At 39.5% G+C, this 21,253-nt stretch overlaps 1 protein-coding gene across 2 annotated transcripts in view; it reads right to left on the bottom strand.

The window, feature by feature from the left end:
- The window catches only part of EDRF1 (erythroid differentiation regulatory factor 1), a 41,281-nt gene that overhangs the window by 15,411 nt on the left and 4,617 nt on the right, over positions 1–21,253 (bottom strand). Inside the window, exons 5-19 of one of the 2 annotated variants that reach the window (XM_021703811.1) lie at positions 20,666–20,790; positions 20,270–20,426; positions 16,872–16,973; positions 16,482–16,603; positions 15,694–15,805; positions 12,750–12,897; positions 12,565–12,673; positions 12,161–12,272; positions 10,255–10,515; positions 7,807–7,878; positions 7,380–7,530; positions 5,188–5,376; positions 4,652–4,852; positions 3,074–3,292; positions 874–1,097 (exon numbers count right to left, since the gene is read on the bottom strand). In XM_021703811.1, coding sequence (XP_021559486.1) covers positions 874–1,097; positions 3,074–3,292; positions 4,652–4,852; positions 5,188–5,376; positions 7,380–7,530; positions 7,807–7,878; positions 10,255–10,515; positions 12,161–12,272; positions 12,565–12,673; positions 12,750–12,897; positions 15,694–15,805; positions 16,482–16,603; positions 16,872–16,973; positions 20,270–20,426; positions 20,666–20,790 — 2,304 coding nt within the window. The remainder of the gene's footprint in view (positions 1–873; positions 1,098–3,073; positions 3,293–4,651; positions 4,853–5,187; positions 5,377–7,379; positions 7,531–7,806; positions 7,879–10,254; positions 10,516–12,160; positions 12,273–12,564; positions 12,674–12,749; positions 12,898–15,693; positions 15,806–16,481; positions 16,604–16,871; positions 16,974–20,269; positions 20,427–20,665; positions 20,791–21,253) is intronic. The other variant, XM_021703812.1, reaches the window with a different exon arrangement.

Here is a 21,253-nt window from a genome sequence, read left to right as displayed (position 1 = left end):
TCCCTGCTCTGCGGGAAGCCTGCTTCTCCCTCTCCCACTCCCCCTGCTTGTGTTCCCTCTCTCGCTGTGTCTCTCTCTGTCAAATAAATAAATAAAATCTTTAAAAAAAAAAAAAAAGGATTTGCCCCTTAATGAGCACTGGGTATTACGAATCACAGACCTGTACCTCTGAAACCAATAATACATTATATGTTAATTTAAAAAAAAAAAAGATTATTTGCCCTTTTGTCTATTGGGGCAGTTTATTTCCAGTGATTATTTATTTATTTTTAAAGTAAGCATTATGTGCAAACATGGGGCTCGAACTCACAACCTGGAGACCAAGAGTCGTGTGCTCTACCAACTGAGCCAGCCAGGCACCCCTGTCTTCAATGGTTCTTAACTCTTCTTCATATATAAAGGGTTTATCCACCTCTGATCTGTTCCGTGTTATCAATATTTTCACTAGACTGGGGTTTTCTTTTCAATTTTGCTTTCTGTTGTGCATTTGGGAATTGTTATTTTTACACATTTAAATGTATCCATCGTCTACTCTGTGACCCCTGCTATTGTGTTGTGCTGGTCTCATCACACAAAGCTTCTCCTCCACTTTCTCCTGGCACTTTCTCAGTTACCCTTCTCCACGTCAGCCTTTAATCCACCTGATGTCTCCTCTGCTTACGCCAACACGACTCACTGAATAATCATCTTTTCAACATGCCACCCTCAACACTACATTCTCGCATTCTCGGGCCGGTCTCTAAGTGTTCTGTCTCCTCCTGTGCCGTCACCACAGTTCTAGTTAGCTTTATAATATTTTCAGGGAGCGATGGCAAAGGTAAATGGCAATTAGGTGTAAATGGATGAGGTCCGACACACAAGCAAGTGTGTTACCTTATTGTAATACAAGCCTTCTTCTGGTGAGAATTCCCGCTTAAATTCATCGCTGGCACCACAGTGCGCCTGCGCACAAATCCGCATGAGTCTCCCCGTGTTGCACAACAGAAGGGCAGCATTCGTGGCATCATCAATCGACTCAAAGTTGTGAATTCCTTTTTCAAAACAAGAAAAGCTTTTTTTCCACAACTGCTGCTCCGCGGTAGACACGCTTTTGCTCACTGCACCAAAAAAAAGAGAAAAAAACACATGTAAGCAGACATCAGTGTCAACCCTCTGCACGTCCCAGAAAAGGACAAGGGCAGGAGGACAGGGACAGGACAGCTAAGGAACCAGCTGTGTGCAGCCATCGCAGTGACCTGCTTGCATCATACCCCCCTCAAATACATGGCGAGGCCCTAACCCCAATGTGACTGTATTTGGAGACAGGGCCTGTAAAGAGGTAATCAAAGTTAGACCAGGTCATAAGATGGGGCCCGGATCCCACATGACGGGTGTTCTTCTAAGAGAAACAGACACTAGCGGCACACACACAGAGAAGACCAGGTAAGGACACAGCAAGAAGGTGGCCTTCCGCAAGCCACGGAGAGAGGCTTCAGAAAAACCCAACCTTGCTGGCACCTTGATTTTGGACTTCCAGCTTCCAACTTGTGAGAAGTAGGATTTCTGTCTTAACCCACCCGATCTGTGGTATTGTTATGGCAGCCTGAGCAGATTCATACAATACTCAAACATGGCCCTCTTTCACTATAAACTGACTGATATGAAAACAAGCAAATAAAAACATCTGAGCAAAGCCCTATCTTATAAAGATTCAAAACACGTGGTCCCATGGAGTTGTAAGAGGTATGATCTGGGTTGTATCTAATTCTCCTAGGTTTCTACCACTTTGCGTGCTCCTTCACGGACTCCCCCCTCCAGAGACACCTCAAAAGAACAGGTTCTTACATAACAAAACACTTTAAAAAGCATGACCTCTTTGTATCCCCAGTGCCAAGCACAGTTCACAAACAACCAGGCACACACACACTTCCTCAACTTACCCGCTGTCCTCCATACTACTGCGCCCTATTCCTTCCTTACGCTGGGTGGTCTTGACATTTCCAGCATTCTCATGGATCTATCCCCTCCCTATATCATCTGAGTGATCCCCAACCTATGTCTTGCTAACCCCAAAAGCTCTAAGTACAGGTTTCTAACCAACAACTGAGCCAGACCTTCCACTCACACGTCTACCCGTATCTCAAACTTGACACAGGCCCAGCTGAATCCGTCATCCTCTGCCCGAATCACAAAAGACTACTTGCTGCTACCCTCACAATCCACTGGACGCTGCATCTCTAGTCCTTCTCAATGTTGCCTATTCAGTCTGGACAGCACACCCTTGCCCGTATCTGCCTGTTGATATCCTACGTCATGCACCAATCTGCTCAAACCACACCTTCTTTCCCAAAGCCCTCAAAAAGCCTTAAAACTTCAATAAACATCTCCTTTCCCCACTCTTCTACTGTACTGCATCTGTGCTTATGGCATTTTCCAAAAATTTGTATTTCTTTATTTATAGTTTTAAAAAATATTTTATTTATTTGACAGAGAGAGATACAGAGAGAGGGAACACAAGCAGGGGGAGTGGGAGAGGGAGAAGCAGGCTTCCTGCTGAGCAGGGAGCCCGATGTGGGGCTCGATCCCAGGACCCTGGGATCATGACCTGAGCTGAAGGCAGACGCTTAATGACTGAGCCACCCAGGTGCCCCTCTTTTATTTTTTTTTTAAGACTTTGTTTTTATGTAATCTCTACACCCAACATGGGGCTTTAACTCACAACCCCGAGATCGAGTCACATGCTCTACAGACCCAGGCCGGCACCCCAAAGATCTGTATTTCTCTAGCTTCCTGACATGAAAGAGGACTATGTTTTAGTCAATTACACATGCAGCACAGAGCCTAGCACAGGCTGGCTGTGCGCTTCACTTCTGAACTGATCAGATGGAGAATGGAGGACAATGAAATGATGAATCTCAAAGGGAAATATATTTTCCTATCTTTATTTCTCAAGAACTTAAGAATAAAAGACTCATCAACAGAGCACCCCTTTCTACATCAAGTCAAGTGCCACAATTCTTTGCTCAGACCATAAAATCAGCACGATTTTCTAAGAGAAGAGGCAATAAAGAGCGGACTCCAAAGAGATACTCACCTACTCGCTCACTCTGCAGTGCAGCAGCCTGATTCATGTAAAACACACCAATTTCATTTCTAATGTTACCCATTCTCTTCAATACTTGTACGTAGTGTTCTGGGTTCTGGCTTTTTAAGTCACTAAATTGCAAGATTTCATTAGCAGCTTCGTAACATTTACAACTGACTGAAAGCTGACTCTCTAAGTCTGTAGACAAATCAGTTGCCCATGCAAATCCTTGAAAGAAAAAGAAGGAAACATCACCATGAGTCCCGAGAACCCTTTTTCCTTAGTATCCATGTAATCTCCTATTTTTAAGACAGTAAAGAAATCCAAAATGGTATAATCCTACTAGGATTTAATCAATACATCTAAAATTTTACGTTTTAAAGTAAAGATCTTTTAATTTAGAAAACTATGTTTTCCTAGGATATTAATGTTTTAATAAAGAAATATTTTCCTGACCAAAAATACCAAACAACTTCCATGATCTGGATTTTACCAAGCACACTTGCTCATTGGTACAGACTTGAAGTTCACTGATACGAGGTAAAACATTTTTTTCCTTTTTAATTAATGGAAATAGTTCTTGAAATAGAGCTGACTGCTACAAGAGGCTACTTACTTACGTACCTTACGGTTTGCAATGTCCGTTTACCTCACTGAAGAAGCTGCTACATAAGCTCTCGAAGACTCCAACAGGCCATCTGGTGGGACTGGAGTAAACTCAGGTGCAGGGCCCAAAATTCAAGGGGGAAAAAAGGGAGCATCCCTGCTGCTAACACTGGCATCCACGAGAGATGTCACTCTCACACAGAAGTGTTTTAAATGAAATTAACTTGATGAAACTGATCATTTGAGAAACTCAAGAGAGAAGAGGAAGAAAGAGGGCCAAAGTGAGGAAATACTACGTTTCCCCCAATGTACTTCTCCAGATGTGTAAATGTCCAAAAATTTTGGTGAGGTGGATATCAAATAACATCAACGCTTTAAGAGCAAAATACGACAATGCCATGATAGAAGGACGGATCTCCGAGCTCATTTACCACCCTGACCACAGTGAGCTTACAACTGTAACTAAGGATATAGTCGCTGTGGACTAATTCTATCTCCCAGTTTTAAAATCGAACAACTCTAAAACAAAGTAATATATTCAGTAAGACAGTCAGCCATGAACTAAGTTTAAAAAAGTGATCTCTGGATCTGGGCCCCCAGAAATCATTCAGAAGGTAATTCACTCCCTTTTACCAACTGTTACTCCTTTCCAAAAGAAAACCATGGCTTGGTTCACTGACTACAAGGTTACCTAGGAAAACCTCACGAAAAGACAAGAGTAAAAAAGTCAACACAATTGTCTTAGAGCTTATTTTATCTTTAGTCCTAGTTGTATAATTAGTAATTATGAAATATTTTGAAATCATTTTACACACAAATACACAAGGGATTATGTTCAATTTTAAAATGAAGCAATCAATGAAACAAAACTGCAATATCAAAACACTAATATTTTCGCCACTTTCCTGGACATACTCCGATAAGCATAAGCTGGACGGAATAATCCCCACATGAATCGAACGCTGGGTCTCACTGGCATACCTTGACAACTGGACTCCCTGTGGAGGCTGTGTAGTATCTCCTGATCTTCTTTTGTTTGATAATTAAACTCCTCAAGATGTGCTGCTCTGTTGTTCGCATTCTGGGCCAGCATCAGTTGGATGTCGCCACAGAGCGTCAAATACTGAGACAGAAATAGCAGCACTTCCGAAAGCATGTTGGTGCAGAGGCAGCAGTAAGTATCTGGGCAGAAGGGGTGCAAAAGAGAAAAAGACACCGGTGTATTAGAAATTAATGAATACAGTGAATATTAATGTTACTAGCTGAAAGCTTTGTACCACTGTATCTATTCTAAATTTATATTATGTCAGATATCACATATGGCTTTCTGTATCTCAAAAGGAAGAGATAATCAGAGCAGAAAATAAAATACAAAGTAACACACTCAAGACTGGAAAAAGTTATTTCAAAGTTAAATTTTACAACAGAAATAGGAGTAAAACTTCACTGTGATTCAGATGCCTTTTCTGTTCTCCCCTCCCAATGTCTATGAAGTGTATTAATTTACAATGACTTACCGTGGCTCTGCAAAGCTAATTTAATGTATCGTAACGCTCTTCCATATTTCTGAAGACTCATGGCAGCATCAGACAAAACATAATAGGCCTTTGATGACTTGAGAATCAGCTGGAGTTTCATTTTATGTTGCCAAGAACCAGGGATCATTCCAGATTGACTGGAATAATTACCCTTCTGAAGGGAGCCCACTACAACAATGGAGGAGGAGAAAGGAAGCACATTTTATTTGAATGTAAGTCTCACTAGAAATAACGTTTCTTGACAGACAGTCCAGGCTTAGGTACTATGGCTACAAGACTGGTAAATACTGTGCTTTACTACTTAACCACAGAGTAAAATGGCAGTGTTTCAATAGACCCTCACTGGGATTTCTGAAGGCTCTCTGCTCCCTGCTGCCGTCAACTCTGTCATGCTCTTTCAGGGTCACTGACATAACTCATGACTGGCATGTCCTTTCTCCAGTCTATGTATTAACCTGCCCGGGGGTTTACCTTCCTTAAACAAGCTTTAATTATAGTGGGACCCCTGTTCTAGAACACTGAAATGGCTCCGTACCACTTATTAAGTCCTGTCTAAGCATCTTAGCCCACTTCCTAGGTGACATTTTTGTCTTCCTCCACAGTACTCTACCCTTACTACTCATCAGCCAAAGTCAAGTTACTGCTTGTTGCCCACACAGATGCCTATTTTTCCCACCTCCTCTCTTAGTGAACTGCTTCCTCCACCAGGAACAGGCTTTATTTAATAAAGCCCAGCCTACTACTGCCTTCTTCATCTAACAAATGATCGCTTTTGTGCAAAGCACTATGCTAGGCACCAGAAACCGTGACGTGAAATTCTTTGTTCTCCATCCTTAGAGACCTCGCACACTAGAGGTAGAGATAGGCTGCTAACACAAACCACAGCAAAATCTATTATTAAGTGCAATGACAGAGATAAGAACAAAATGCTGTGGGAATCCCCCTCCCCAGTCTCTGAGCCTCAAGATTTCTCATTTTTTGATCAGTGACAACATGAATCTTTCAAACCAATGAAAGGTACTTATAATCTCTCTTATGGTTTTAATTGTGCATGTATTTCTTCTTCCTCTGTTATTGTACGCATTCTCTGTGTGTGAGGCTTGGTGAGAACACCAGAATTGAATAAGACACAATTTTTGCTCACAATTGTATTGGTGTGTGTGCATAAAACCATTCAACACAGCTAACTATGACATAAAGCAGGCTTCAGTTAAGTGCTCAAGGACAAAGTGGTAGGAGAATCAATTCTGACTAGAGAGAGAGGTGAGCATAAATCTCTTGAACATCAGCAGGATTTTCAACAGCTGAGCTGGGGACGAAGAAAGAGAGAAAAGGCATTTCAAAAAAAAGAATACCATAAAAAAGGCAGAGATGTCTCAAGTCCTGGTGTTCTCACGGTATAAAGGCTGAAGCCGGGCACACAGGAAGCAGTACTTAAATGCTAGGGCAATAAATTTACTCCCCCCACATACAACTTATATTCATGAAGAGAAAAATCAGGAAAGCTCTTGGTATTTCAAACATACAGGCTTCCAAAACATTTTTTTTAAGCAACTGAAAGTGATTTTTTAAAAGTCCACATGTTCTTCATGAAGTGACTTTCCTGAGGAACAAATGAGACAATTTATAAGCGACCTTTCTAGCTTATTAAAAGCCAACAATCCCATGGCGCTTATTACGTGCTGTTCTAAGTACTTCACACATATTAATTCATTTAATCCATATAAAAACTTTAAAGTAGGCACTACTGTCTTCATTTTGAGAGTGGAAAAAAAAAAATAAGGTTCAAAAACGTGGAACTTGCCTTAGCAAAGCCAAGACTGAGGCTAGGCAGTTTGGTTCTGAAGTCTGCTCTTAAACACACGACTGCTTTTACTGAAGCAGTAATTTCTTATGAGAACCCTACTGAGCTGAGGGCACTGAGCTGAGGGCATTAGCTCCTCGCTGCAGGGAACTAGAAGAAGCGGAACTTATTAGGAATATCTATAAAGGGTCAAAATTATCCTTTGTTTTATATTTTGAATGAAATGGTATTTTCCCCTACTTTCCATTCACACAATATCCTTCTGAATTCCTTTCAATGAATGCCTTATGACATAAGTCTGCTGTTGATAAAGGACTAGTATACTATTCTATAGAAAAGTCCTTATTTGCACATCAATTCAACTTACTTTTGTCCAAAAACAAGGCCATCTGCTTCTCCAGACCCTCAGGACCCCCCCTTGTGGAGTCATCTTCATATTTTAATGGGATTGGGGTGTTGGGATCAGCTGCAGGAAGGTCGCTTTCTTTTTTAATGCTGCTATCCACAGATTTTAACCCCTTTAAAAAAGGAGAAACATTTACTATACGCATAACTGAAGGTCAACTAGAAACTAAATATAAGGCTCTGAACACATTTAGGAGTATTTAAATTTTGAAAACAGACTTGAAAAGACCACATTTTACTTGAAACGGTTGGGAAAAACTAATTTTCACTTTATGCTTAAAAGGGGAAAAAAGAATCATTCAGAATAATGTTTAGACACCAATAAACAAGCGCTATGTGCATACCAAATATAAGTTTACTGAAACAGTGAAGACAAAATTAAGACTTACCTCCAGAACATAGCTAAGCACGAGTCTACAGCGCTCCTCTGTGTCATGGCAAACTGGAAACGTGCAACTGGGCTTCAGAAACAAACATTTAAAACTATTAATATGCTGCCCACGTGACAAACTCCACAGCTCTCAGCTCCTGGAAATTATTAAAACTCTACACATCAATAATTTCAAAATCTGCTGTGTATTCAGCTTTGTGAGGTAACCGATACTAAGGTTTATGTACTGCTTTCACTGCAGATAAAAGTGACTTAAGCATCCACAAAAACCTTGCCTAATAAAAAGATATTCCAAAGTATGTTACTTTAAATTCTTAAAGTTTTAAAAATAATTCTATTATGAGAAAAAAACAAGAATGTGAGTAATGTTTTAGATACATGTATACCTAATCTAATAGGTGAGTTTAATCCCTAATTAGCACTGATACTTGGCAACACACAGTTAACAATATCATCAATTTAGCAGTAAGTATCACCAATGGTCTCATTGCATAATTTGTACAATTTATATGCTTAATTATGAGCAGAACCAGTTAACAACCTGTATCTACTAAGTGATCTTATGTGTAAGGGCCTCTGTGAGGCATTTCATTATCGGTGAATCCTACAAGGCTGGAATGACTGTTCTCATTGTGCATCAAGCACAGATGTTAAGTAACCTGTCCGTGGGCACAGTCACTGAGCTGGAAATGAGGTGCTGAAGCCACGCTGACTGTAGTTTCAAAAGTACACTAATAAGGCAAAGCTAACAAAAGACCTGTTTATATGAATAATAGGACCGCATTTTTTGAGTGCTTCAGATATTGATAAAAAGTGCCATCTTTGTAAAAAACTGTAAACTAACATACCACTACGTCTTTGTCATCTACTTGCCCCATAAATCTAGGGTCTTGTGTTACAATGCAGTTCCCCAAATACACAGAACTTCTGCCATCAGTAATCTTGTTTATAATCAGGAAAAACTTTTTTTTTTTTAAATTCCACTGGGGGGTTCAAGCTGAAAGTGCACTAAAACTCAGATGGACAGTTAAGAACTTGTCCTGTAGTCATTTAGTCTAGTATTTCCTTAGCACCCATTACGTGTCCTCAACATGGGAGATACAAGAATGTCTATACGTACAGGGAGCTTCTGTTTCCATGAAGGGAAACAAACACAAGCTTTAGATACAGATTATGATCTCCATGAAGGAGATAAAAATATAGCATGCTCTGGCTAGAGTGGTCAGGGGAAAATCTTCAGAAGGAGCAACATTTCCATCAAGACTTTAGGCTTAAAAAAGGCAGCCATTAAAACTTCTGGGATGTGCCGAGCACACGCAACAGCAGATGCCTCACATGGGCATGATCTTGATGAGCTTGAGGCAGGAAAAAAGGCAATGTGGCTATGGTAAATGAGAAGGGAATGTGAAGAGTCGAAAAGATAGGCAATGTTTTTGGGCGACAGAAGTGTCCTCTAAAAATCTATCTGGATATAAAGTTTCCATCTGAAAGTCAAACTCAGAGCTTACGTTAAGAAATTATCTGTATATATGTCTATATTCAGTTTCGGGAATAGCCAGTCTTTTAAGGCTGACTTGGATCTGATCACAGGGAGGTAGGACTGGAAAGTAATTAGGATTTAGCAAACTGAAATGTAATTCTACTGTCTGCAAATGACCAATTGGGAGAAGAATAGGCAGTGCAGTCCATGTCAACAGAATTTAAAGGGTAGGAAGTGGTTAGAGTCTATCTGACCTTGACCAGGCTAGAGATGTGTCCAATCTAGCTGATATGGCCCAGTCACTGAAAAGTGCTGTCCTGTAGCACCGGGATAAGGTACCAGCTTCCCACAAATGGATCAACAAGCCACCCCTTGTCTGCTCTTATTCTACATTTACCAAGCAATCTACACATTCAGTTTCCCAGTAACCCAGAAACTGAGAATGAATACCCCGGTGAGGAGACAGGACTATACACTGGTCACTGCAAAGGAAAATCTCCTACATAAAAATTAATATACTGATGTGTGGTTTACACATCGTCTACCATTGGTTTGCATGTGGATCAGTTACCCTGGGGCAATTATAAAACAGGTTTTAGTACTCATAAAGCTAATGATTACTAGGCCCTGGACCATGAAGGATCTAGTGAATTTTTTTTTTTTTTTTTTTTTTAGAGATTTGAAAGAGAAAGAGCGAGTGAGCGAGCGACTGTGAAAGCGCACGTGCACACACAAGCAGGAGGGGTGGAGGAAGAGGGAGAGACTCTGAAGCAGACTCTGCACTGAGCATGGAGCCTGACACAGAGCTCAATCTCAAGACCCTGAGATCATGACCTGAGCTGAAACCAAGAGTCGGAGTACGCCACCCAGGCGTCCCAGTAATGCCATCTTTTGAGAGGCTAGCTGTATTCAGTTAATAATTGTTTTTCCATTGATAAAACTTTAATATAATTTTACCATGCTTACTCGGATTTGATGAATGGATTTGTATTTTTCTGGAACTGACAATTCTCCAACAGACTTAATAATAGCTACTGCTTTGTTATCATCTGAGGGATCAGAACTGGTGCTATAGGATCCATTTTCATCGCTGTCCGGCATCTCTTCCTCCTCTTCACTGTAACTTTCATCAGAATTCTCATTTAAAGGAGATTCTGAACTTTCTTCTTTTTTAGGTTCATCTAATTGAAAAAGTTCTGAAAGCATGTAATTGGCTGAAGCAATAATCTTATAAAAAAAAAAGAAATACATGTGATTGTCATCAAAACTGAGCATTCTAAAGTGGAATAAATTTTACTACTGTACTAACAAATTTTAGGAGGTCTGCAAACAGGCTGTTTCCACACTGTAACACACACAGAACTGTTCTCAAGTCAAGGTTATCAATACTGTGATGGTTCTCCATAAAATCTTCATGGGTTATGTTTATTTCCTGCCATTATTCCATCCCCAGCCCCCTGTTCTTAAAAAACGGTGGCAACTGGAAATAAAAGTTTTCACAGGGAGTGTCATAACTAAAATATTAGCAAGACAACACTCCATATTAACTGAGAAACCAGAATTTCTCTTTACAAGCTATTAATTAATAAGGGTTTGATAAGCAACTGATATCTATTACATGATCTTTGGTTCCAGGGGGGGAAACCCCCACTAGCTTAATGAAGGAAAAGTCCATCCTGGCATCTCTTAAAATTAGCATTTATATATTATTTATTCTACTCTATTATCTGTTGTTACTTTTGATCACAGACATTCAATAGTTTCAACACCCTTTCCTAACTTTCACATAAACTATTCAATTTCCACTAAATACCACCACCTCAATCGGCAATTAGATATTGAAGTCAGAAATTATTTTGCCATTTTTCTTCAAAAAGCGTTTTCTCTTGGTCTCTAGAATAAACTTTTATATCCAACTAGATGTGGCTACAATTACAATTAACTTGGATCTTTAAAAAAACATTGCATATGCTCCATGCCTTTCCTTTTTTTTTTTTTTTTTTAAAGATTTTATTTATTTATTTGACAGAGAGAGACACAGCGAGAGAGGGGACACAAGCAGGGGGAGTGGGAGAGGGAGAAGCAGGCTTCCCGCGGAGCAGGGAGCCGGATGCGGGGCTCGATCCCAGGACCCTGGGATCATGACCTGAGCCGAAGGCAGACGCTTAAGGACTGAGCCACCCAGGCGTCCTGCTCCATGCCTTTCCTAATTTAAATGGAATACAACTAGCATTACACCAAAAAGGAGTTGTCAGATTCAGACAACTGAGGGTAAGGGTGGTATAAAATTGTGGGGCACATGACTAAAAGATTATTTTAAGAGATGCTTTATATACTGAAGAAGCACAGAGTGTGAACCTTATTTATACAACAAAGTGATAACAAGGCCTGTTTGTGTAAATGGATCTTTTAAAAAATACTGTAAAATAGTTTTCCACCTTCTAGAAGTGCTAAGACAAAGGAAAACAACAGCACCACTGTTAAAATGACGAGTTCTAGAATTATAGAACAGTGTTATCCAACAGAAATGTAATGTCAGCCAGCCACGTATGAAATTTTAAATTTCTTGTGGCTAAATTATGAAAGGTAAAATCTGGTGAAATTCATTTTAATATATTAGTTCAATAACACAAAATATCATTTCAACATGCAATATCTACACCCAACCTTCAAAATTCAATGTGTACTTTACACTTAAAGCACACCTCAATTCAAATTAAGCACACTGTAAGCACCCAACAGCCACAAGTGGTTACTGGCTACCATAATGGGCAGGGCGGTTCAGACTATGAATTAAGAGGCTTTAAAGTCTAGTTAACAATCTTTCAGAATGCTAGAATATTTTTAAAGAGCATATAAATGTTAATCTTACTTGAGGATGTCTGCTTTTGTCCAACAATTTAACACAATTAAGAAGCAATGTTCTAATAGTCCCGTAGTGTTTCTTATTTTGATTCTTCTTCATCATCATGTTGCAAGCAACCCTAAAAAAATGTTTGTATCAACTTTACACCCCATTCCTCTTTCTCTGCAAGACTCAAGTACAAGCATGCTCTTCTCACCTTCCAATAGAATGAGGGATGTAAGAAACAATACTGTATTTTAAAATATGGTATTTACTTCCCCCCCAAGTTGACTCTGGTACAGCCTGTAAACATATGTACATACTTTGTTTCTTAAGCTACAAAAACCTAAAAGGTATTTAAAAGCTTTGACCCGGACAGTGTGGCTGTGCACTTTAAAATTTTAAATAAGGCTACTTCTTCAAGCACTCACTTATATAAGAGAATAGCCACCGGCATTGTGAATGGATTTTGGTACTTGTCTTCAGTTTCTTCACAAAGGGTAGTGAGATCGTAAAGCTTCACTATATCACTGCCACTTGCTGAAAAGAAAAACAAACCTTAGTTTACCAGGGTCACTCAAATCAATTATTATTGTTCATTCAGGAAGGAATTTACCTTTAAAGAGCCAATAGGTATGTCCTTCTTTCGTACAGTTAGATTTTAGAAATGATAAAATATTCTGTGCTATGTCTTTTATGACTTTCGTAGAGAAGTTTGAGTTTTCCAGATTGGGAATCTCTTCGGTTTTTATCATTTCATATTTCTGTAAAACATAGAACGCAGTTTCAGAGAAAACCTAGGCAGCAACCCTTCTCTTATTAAAAAGGAACCAAGTATATAAATCCTGCCATCAGAGATCCATGCAGCCCCGAAGGGCTGAACCCACTGGTTTTCGATCTTTTTATTGCTCCAACATTCCAAAGGAACCCAACCCACCTGTCAGCAGTGCTGTTGGCTTACCACAGGAACAAGTCTCAAGACAGAATCACCACCAATTCAGAACCACAAATTTAGGCACGATCCTGCTTCTGTTCTCACATGGAACAGCTTGCAGCATACGCTACCTTCTGTTCTACCTGGTGGTTTTTACCTGGGAGGATGGTAGATGAAGGCAGACTTCACCCAGCCTTTTTCCCCCAGACAGTAGACTCACTCGGCAAGTCCCTCCAGTAGACACTACTCTTCCCTTGAGCTATGGACACGACTCCTTTACAGAAGCAGAGACGGGGACTGGAGGCAGCAGCAAGAGCAGAGGCCACATGGACACCACTGCCACGACTTCTAAAGTACCTCCAAATTTCTTTCTAGTTTGTCTTCTGTTCACACTTCCTTAAATGTCTCTGACCACATTTTCTGAAAACTCTAAGACAAGAAACTCCAAATCGATTGGAAAATAAGACCAAATAGTCTCCTAAGGTTGGTTTTCCTCCTTCTCGGTTCATCTAAAGCCCCACATCATAATTCCTTCCTTAAAATCCTGGATTTTATACTGCACTCTTCAGGCCCCCCTCCCCTTTCACCCACATGGGGAAAGGCTCCAACGTTTGAGTTGAAGAGATTCCCGTGATGATGACATCCAACAGTATCCAGGGAGATGGACCTCAGGTTATTTCTCTAACCCCATCTTCTCCAAGGCCTGTAACTTCAAACTGCTCATGGACATTTCAATGCTTTCCTCAAATGGAACACATGATGAAGACTGATCACCTTCCCTGCCTAAACCAGTTCAATGTCCCCACATCTCTGGCAATGACTTCACCGCGACTCTAGAGCCTAAGCCCTGGAATTCCCTGTAACCACCCCCTCCGGCCACAGCCTCTCATTAAATGCTGCTGTTTAGGGTAATGGTACAACAGTGTTTCCCAACCAAGAGTGCGAATCAGAATCATCTACAAAGCTTTCTTTTTTTTCTTTCTTTGACAGATACATAGATCCCACCTATCCTGAGACACTAGGAAGCCAAGCAAACTGTCTTTTTAGAGACCACGAGTGATTCTGATAAACACTGAAGGTTTAGAATCACTGGGCTGGAGGGGCACCTGGGTGGCTCAGTCAGTTAAGCGTCTGCCTTCGGCTCGGGTCACGATCCTGGGGTCCTGGGATCAAGCCCTACATCGGGCTCCCTGCTCGGCGGGAAGCCTGCTTCTCCCTCTCCCGCTCCCCCTGCTTGTGTTCCTTCTCTTGCTGTGTCTCTCTCCGTTAAATAAATAAATAAATAGATAGATAGATAGATAGATAGATAAATAAATAAATAAATAAAAGAATCACTGGGCTGGAATACAATGGTTAGAAGCATGGCCTCAGCGAGATACAGGTTCAAATACTGGCACCACCACTTACTAGCAATGGGGCCCTGGGCGACTCACTTGAGCTCCCTGATCCTCAAGTTTCCCTCTTCATCAAAAGGGAATACTGGTATTCCAGCAGCTAAGAAGATCAAGTAAGTAATGCATATAAAGCACTTAGCAAAGTATCTGGAACAAAACAAGCACTCAATAAATGCTAGCTCCTTCTTATCACTATCAATTCTTAGTATTTTCTCTACAGTCTAAGTCCATCAAGTTACTTGCAAAAGTAACTCCCTCCCCAGGCTTCTTGTCTCCGAGCCCCCCGTGCCTATCCTACAAACCATCTCCAAACTAAGACTCCAACACAACGAATTTCACCTCCCAGATGCAAAGCCTTCGCAGATTCCAGATTACCAATCGAACTAAGCCCACACTCAGTATCCTAGATTCTCCGTTATTTGACTTCGGCTTTTCTAATCTATTTGCTATTTTGTTACATGAATCTTGTGTCCCTAGATGCATTTGTTATCAATCCCTTCATTTACTTAACACTAGTCTTCTAACATTCATCTCTTGTTTTTGGAGAGGCTAGCATTCAACATTCAGCAGAGAGACCACTTCTTCCAGAAGTCTCTTTCAGATCAAAACAGAAGTGATCTCACCTTCCCTGACCACCCAGACCTACATGGGTATCCTGCCCTTCTAACAGATGGTCTCCTATCTTTCTCTTTGCACCTGTTATTTCCCTTTAGTATTTTACCTTCCTCGGTAGTGACCAAACTTTATTCTTTGTTTTCCCTCAATACTTATAATGAGGATAAAGTACCTCACAAAAAGAACAAGCTCAATAACAATATGCTATATAAACTATTGACTTCACACATTATTGTTGTAACCTTCCCCTAAGACTCTGCATATACCGTGTAGATATTTGTATACTAAATGGATACCTCCACTGTGTAGACACTTTTAGGTAATTAATTACTATGAATCTCTAGCATTAAAATCAGAGTTCTATGGCTACAAATGTAGGTTGCAATATATTTATGAACTTCCCACAAATGACCTGTACAATTATACTCCTGTAACATCTAGAATTCTGATATTACCCAATCAAATGTGAAAACACTCAAACTTCAGTTTATTCACAACAATCTTCTTTGTTAAAAAGACAGCCTAGTATTTAAGGGCCTCAAAAAACTTTGGTGAGGCACTCTGCACTGATTTACATTTGGGAGAAAATTAGAGAAGTCACACTGTACCTTACTTACCTGCACAATTCCATTTACGTGAAAACACATCACAAGTTCCGGCACGTTGCATATCAAGTTGTCCAACCAATAGTCAATTCCAGTTAGCACATTAATTGGTTTGTTGTTGTCCCTAAAAATACACATTTCTAGTGTTATGGAGTTTAAGATGTTCCATAATAAACCATCTGAGACTTATTTCCACCATTTAATCATTTTAATCTATTCTCCCCTAGGTGAAAAATGCCGTATGAACTTTATTTCCTGATGAAATATGCACATGTAGCTCACGTGGTGTGTTCTTACCATCTTTCCGTAAGTTCTGCTTGCGTTCCTAACTGGAATCCATACAAGTTTCCAGTAAGAGTAGAAGGAAATAGGATAGCAGATTACTGTGAGCCTACTGCATGCTCCTCATACAACCTGAGGTGAAAGACTGACCACCACGTATAATAATGCCCACGCTGTAGCTCACACTGGCTGACAGGAACACATACAGCTGGAGCACTAACAGAAGTGCTCACAATTAGTTAACAAGAAGCTGGTAAACCATCTCCTTAACTAATTAAATTCTATTATATTCACACTCATTGTGAATTCAGACATAAGATTAAGCCGGTACAACAGATCTCTGACTCCATTCGTTAAGGACCTGAATGCAAACCCAGCCCCAGGGCTTTCAGCATTTGCTGTATCATTGGGGGGGGGGGGGGAGGAGGGAGGTGAAAAACCCAGATAAAGGTGATGATTAACAGATTAAGTGAAAGCAGATAAAACACTGACGCTAAAGAAATACCATTTTGGTTTACCTGAGACGTAGGCTGACTGCGGGATATCTGCCTCCTCCAAATATAGGCATGTTGGAGCCAACTAACATATGTATATCTTCAAATGTCCATAAGATATTCCGAACAAAATCATTTTTAAGACCCTTTGATTAAAAATAAAATAGGAGAGGTTATTATGTAATGCACAGGAAATACATAATTTCCCCCCATGATTCACAGAAATTCTAGAAAAAGGAAAGACAAAGAAGACAAAGTAAAGTCAAAGAGCTATAAGATCACAGAGATGTTTAGAAAGTGATTTTCAGTATCAAATGGACTTTTTTCCCTACAAATTCCAATTCAGACTAGCTTTTAAATGACAAAGTAGACTGGGGATCAGGTGTCCCAATCTGGACACCACGGAAAGCATACCTGACTGTTCTCCCCGTCATTGAATAAAGTAGTCAGGTTTTGTTCTTTGGGTGCTGAGGCCACATGCCCCACTATGTATGAGGGTTCAAGAGGCTCACTTCCCTGTGAAAAGTGCAAGGATAAGGAGTGACTCTGCTGCCGTAATTTCTCACAAATGGCCTACTTTTCAAGAGTATCCCCTAAACATTCAAAGTATAAACCTCAAATCTACTTTTGTGAATTTAGGACTAATGTGCAAATCATGAACTCTCATTAATGTGTGGCTTACTTCAGCTCTTAATTATCATAGTTATTCTAATAAGCTAATCACATTTAGATCATACTCAAAAAAGATTAAAGATTATTTTAAGCTTTCAAAGTTTTCATTTTTTTCCTTTTTGGATAAATCTGAATACCACTGCTATTTCAGCCCACCCCGTCTCTGCTGAATTAAAAAAATTTCTAAGAAACCTCAGCCAGATTCTTTTTATTCTTCCTTTACCTTTAAAAAGATTTTGAAGTAATCTCTACATGCAACATGGGGCTCAAACTTTCAAACCCAAGATCAAGAGTCCTACACTCTACTGAATGAGCCAGCCAGCACCCCTCAGCCATATTATTCTTGCGACATCGGTCATCAGAGCAGCCCCGACGTTTGCCATTGTGACATGTGCTTCACAGAACACTAGTCCCTGAGGTACTCAGTGAAGAACGTCCAGGGTAAGCTTTGAAACCCACTGCTCACTACAGATTTGCTTTTGGACAGTAACAATGCTTATTACATTAAAAAAGCCTCTAAAAGGTTCTGTAGTAGAAAAATCAACTTCCCCTCTGTAAAATCCAATGTTCTCAAACTTATTTAATCTTGGAACACGTTTTATTCTTAATACATTCTGTGAAATATATTCTAGAAAACACTTGAGGAAGGGGAACATTTGATAATGGGTAAACTCAATCTACCACTCAAATTTCCAACCATTAGGGACAGTTGTCTTAAGAAACATTACTTTAAACCTTTAATCCCAAGATCGGTATGTGTATGTGCATGTGCACAGCTTATTCCATAAATTTCTTACTTCTCAACCTATGTGCATGCTAATAAGCTCAGCCCCTGCCTGTGAAGTGAGTACACTCGACTGCAAGTACGGTGGGGGTGGGGGACAACCTCCAGTGCTTTTGCTCTGCCTTGTACTCTTCTTAAAGAGTCCCACTAGAACTTCAAGCTTTTTTATTTTATTTGTTTGTACGGACAAGTCACCAACCTGTGGACCAAATCCCCAAACTGTATTTGCGAGGTAGCAGCTTTAGTGGGAGTCTGGGCTCTGGATTATAATGTTATCAATAAAAGTCTGGCTCCAAGGCCAACCACAGACACCTATTTAAACTCTAACACTGCTTAACACAGGCCTCAAACCAGCAAGGTTAGTTTTGGGAATAAGAATTCATGAGGAAGGGGCGCCTGGGTGGCTCAGGTGTTAAGCATCTGCCTTCGGCTTGGGTCATGATCCCAGGGTCCTGGGATTGAGCCCCACGTCGGGCTCCCTGCTCCACGGGAAACCTGCTTCTCCCTTTCCCACTCCCTCTGCTTGTGTTCCCTCTCTCGCTGTCTCTCTCTGTCAAAAAAATTAAATAAAATCTTCTAAAAAAAAAAAAAGAATTCATGAGATAACAGAGTGCACAACAATCTCTAAATTTGAAATTTAGGCAGTATAATGTTACATAAAATATTCTGTCAAAGATGATTTTTTTTTATGGCAGGCTAGCTCTGCTTAGGACCACGGCATTGCTATGACAATCCTACTGCTTACACGGCCCTTCTAAACTAACGTGTGGACCACACGGATGCAGCGGAGTATTGCTTGTCAGGACAGGTCTCTGAAGTCAGAAAGCTCAAGGTTTCAATCTTCAGATTTCACCAGCAGTGTGACCATGAGCAAACATCTACTCTTTATAAACTTTACTCACTTACAAAATGGTACCATCAACACTTAATACATGTACAGCTCCAAGAATGAAAAAAATATATACGTACGCACATGCACATACACATACATGGCTTAAAGCACATGGCATAAGAGGCATTAAATAGGTGCCGGTTTACTTCCTCCAAATACAAGTCTACAGATTCTCAAAAGCCTCCCTGATTTTTCACAGCAAGCCCTAAACAAGGTAAGGACAAAATGATAAGGCTGGGAGACGAGCAGAGAGGTGGCAGGAGATTCTTATTTCTGTTATGTGGTCTTTTTGTAATGTGTGGGTTTTGAAGTCAAGGAATACTAAATGAATTTTTAAAAACTCCGTTAATGTAATATAATCACATATAGGAAAATGCATAAAATAAATCATACAGTAAAATGACTAATTACAAAGCAAATTATCCATGTAATCATTACCCAGGTCATGACACTGGTCCGTGCTAGCACCCAGCACCCACGCCCCTTCTCATTCGCACAGCACCCCGCCTCCTGGAGGTTAGCACTATGTGAACTTGCAAATTACTTCTTTTTCTTTATAACTTCCCTAACTTTGGAAAAAATTTAAATTCATTACATAGCTTAATGAGCTTTCTCTATCTTAAAACGTATTAAAACTAAAATCAAGTTAAATGTATTTCCCTCCTGTAACCCTGTAGTTTGGGAGGATAGCAGCAATCTGGACAAATAATGTTCAATATGTGAAAACACATAGCAAGAGGAAACACAATTTACCAAAGATCTCATTTTTATCTTCTTCGACTTTGTCAATATGTTTTCCTAAAAACAGACATGCATAAATTTACATAGATGCAGTTACTTTACTCGTTGATAGACACAGTAAACTAAACAAGAAATAAGAAAAAAACCCAAGAATACAAGAGACAAAACAGACATACTACTTTCTCTTCCTTTCTAAAAGCTTTATAATATTAATGTGGGTTAAGTCTCAGGAACTTCACCCAGAAAATCTTAAGGGCAATTTTAGGCTTAACAATCTAAAAATTAAGGTAAGAAGGTCAGTATTAAATTACCTGTGAGTCTCAATATTTGATAAGCATTTACTGCAAGTCTAAAGCTTAAAATATTCTATATCACTACATCATATTATATTATATTATATATATATTATATATATTATATATATATATTATATTATATTCTTATGACTTCAAGGAGATAATCGGTATTGATAAACATACTAGTAAGCTATTTTAAAAGCTAATAAAAATCTTTAAATATTTCGAATTAATTTTAAAAATCTAATCTAGCTATTCATAGTTTTTATAAACTCTATTTTGAAAAATTTTTTTAAAGTAATTTTTCCAATTAATTATAAGACATAAATTAGAGTATTTTTGACTCCTGTTCTATTTTTATTAACAAGATCATTGGTTTTGTCTTCTTAAATGAGTTTACTGAATTAACATCTAAGTACTAACTAACCTGACTGGAAGCACTGGGATCTTCAGAAACTGAAGAAGGCATTTCAAAGGGGGCGGGCCACGAAGCCCCGTCTGAATCATTTGTCTGATCTGAACTGGAGGATTCCTGCTGTTCTGCAGCAGATGGGACGGGCTGAGCGGCTCCATCGCCATTGATACTGGCCAAATCAGAAATAAAAATATCACATTGTTACTAAAGTTAACTTTATGTGATAGTCTACCGGTTTTTAAAAGCTAAATTCCATAATCAACCATAAATCTTATTTAAAACAGAATAGGAGACACTGAAATGTCATCAATAGTTGCAAAACTTAAATTACTTTTACTAGCTTAAAATTAAATTTCAGAACAGAATTTCATTTTTCTTAAGATAAAAAATAATCAAGTAGCCAAGTACCTGTAATATAAAAACTTGGAAAGAATAGCCTTCTGATACCAGTGCTCTTTGCTCTTTTTCTTCCTTTGCCACTTCTGATCAATGAGTCTTTGATAAAATTCTTTCAGCCATGTCCAATCACCAGTCTGAGTAACAAAAGAAAATTATAAATACAACAAACCTGTAATCAAAACAATTTGTTACCCACTCCTCTTTTACAGAAAATATAAATACTATTTAATAAACACATACTCAAAACACTATCTTTCTAGACTCAGTCCTATCACCTCTTTTGGGAAATCTGTCTTCCTTTTCTCCCTGAGCCAGGCTAAGAGAAGTGGTTTTTCTTTCTACCACATTCCTTAGTACCTGGAGTAAGTCCCAATACGCCTACCATATTGAAATTATCTGGGTATGTATATACCAGATATATAATGCCAAAACTGTAAGCTGCCAGCAAAGAAGGACTGTGATTTACTGTCACATCCCAAGAGCCTGACCAGTGGCAAGCATAATATACACTGAACTGCCAACAGTCCCCAGTCCAAGTACAGAAATGGAGAGTAAGCCTTGAGAAACTGAAACGTTACTGTTACACTTTTCAAAAAG

Source organism: Neomonachus schauinslandi, chromosome 6 (assembly GCF_002201575.2).
Source record: "Neomonachus schauinslandi chromosome 6, ASM220157v2, whole genome shotgun sequence".
Lineage (NCBI taxonomy): Eukaryota > Metazoa > Chordata > Mammalia > Carnivora > Phocidae > Neomonachus > Neomonachus schauinslandi.
This window is presented reverse-complemented; position numbering and strand designations above follow the sequence as displayed.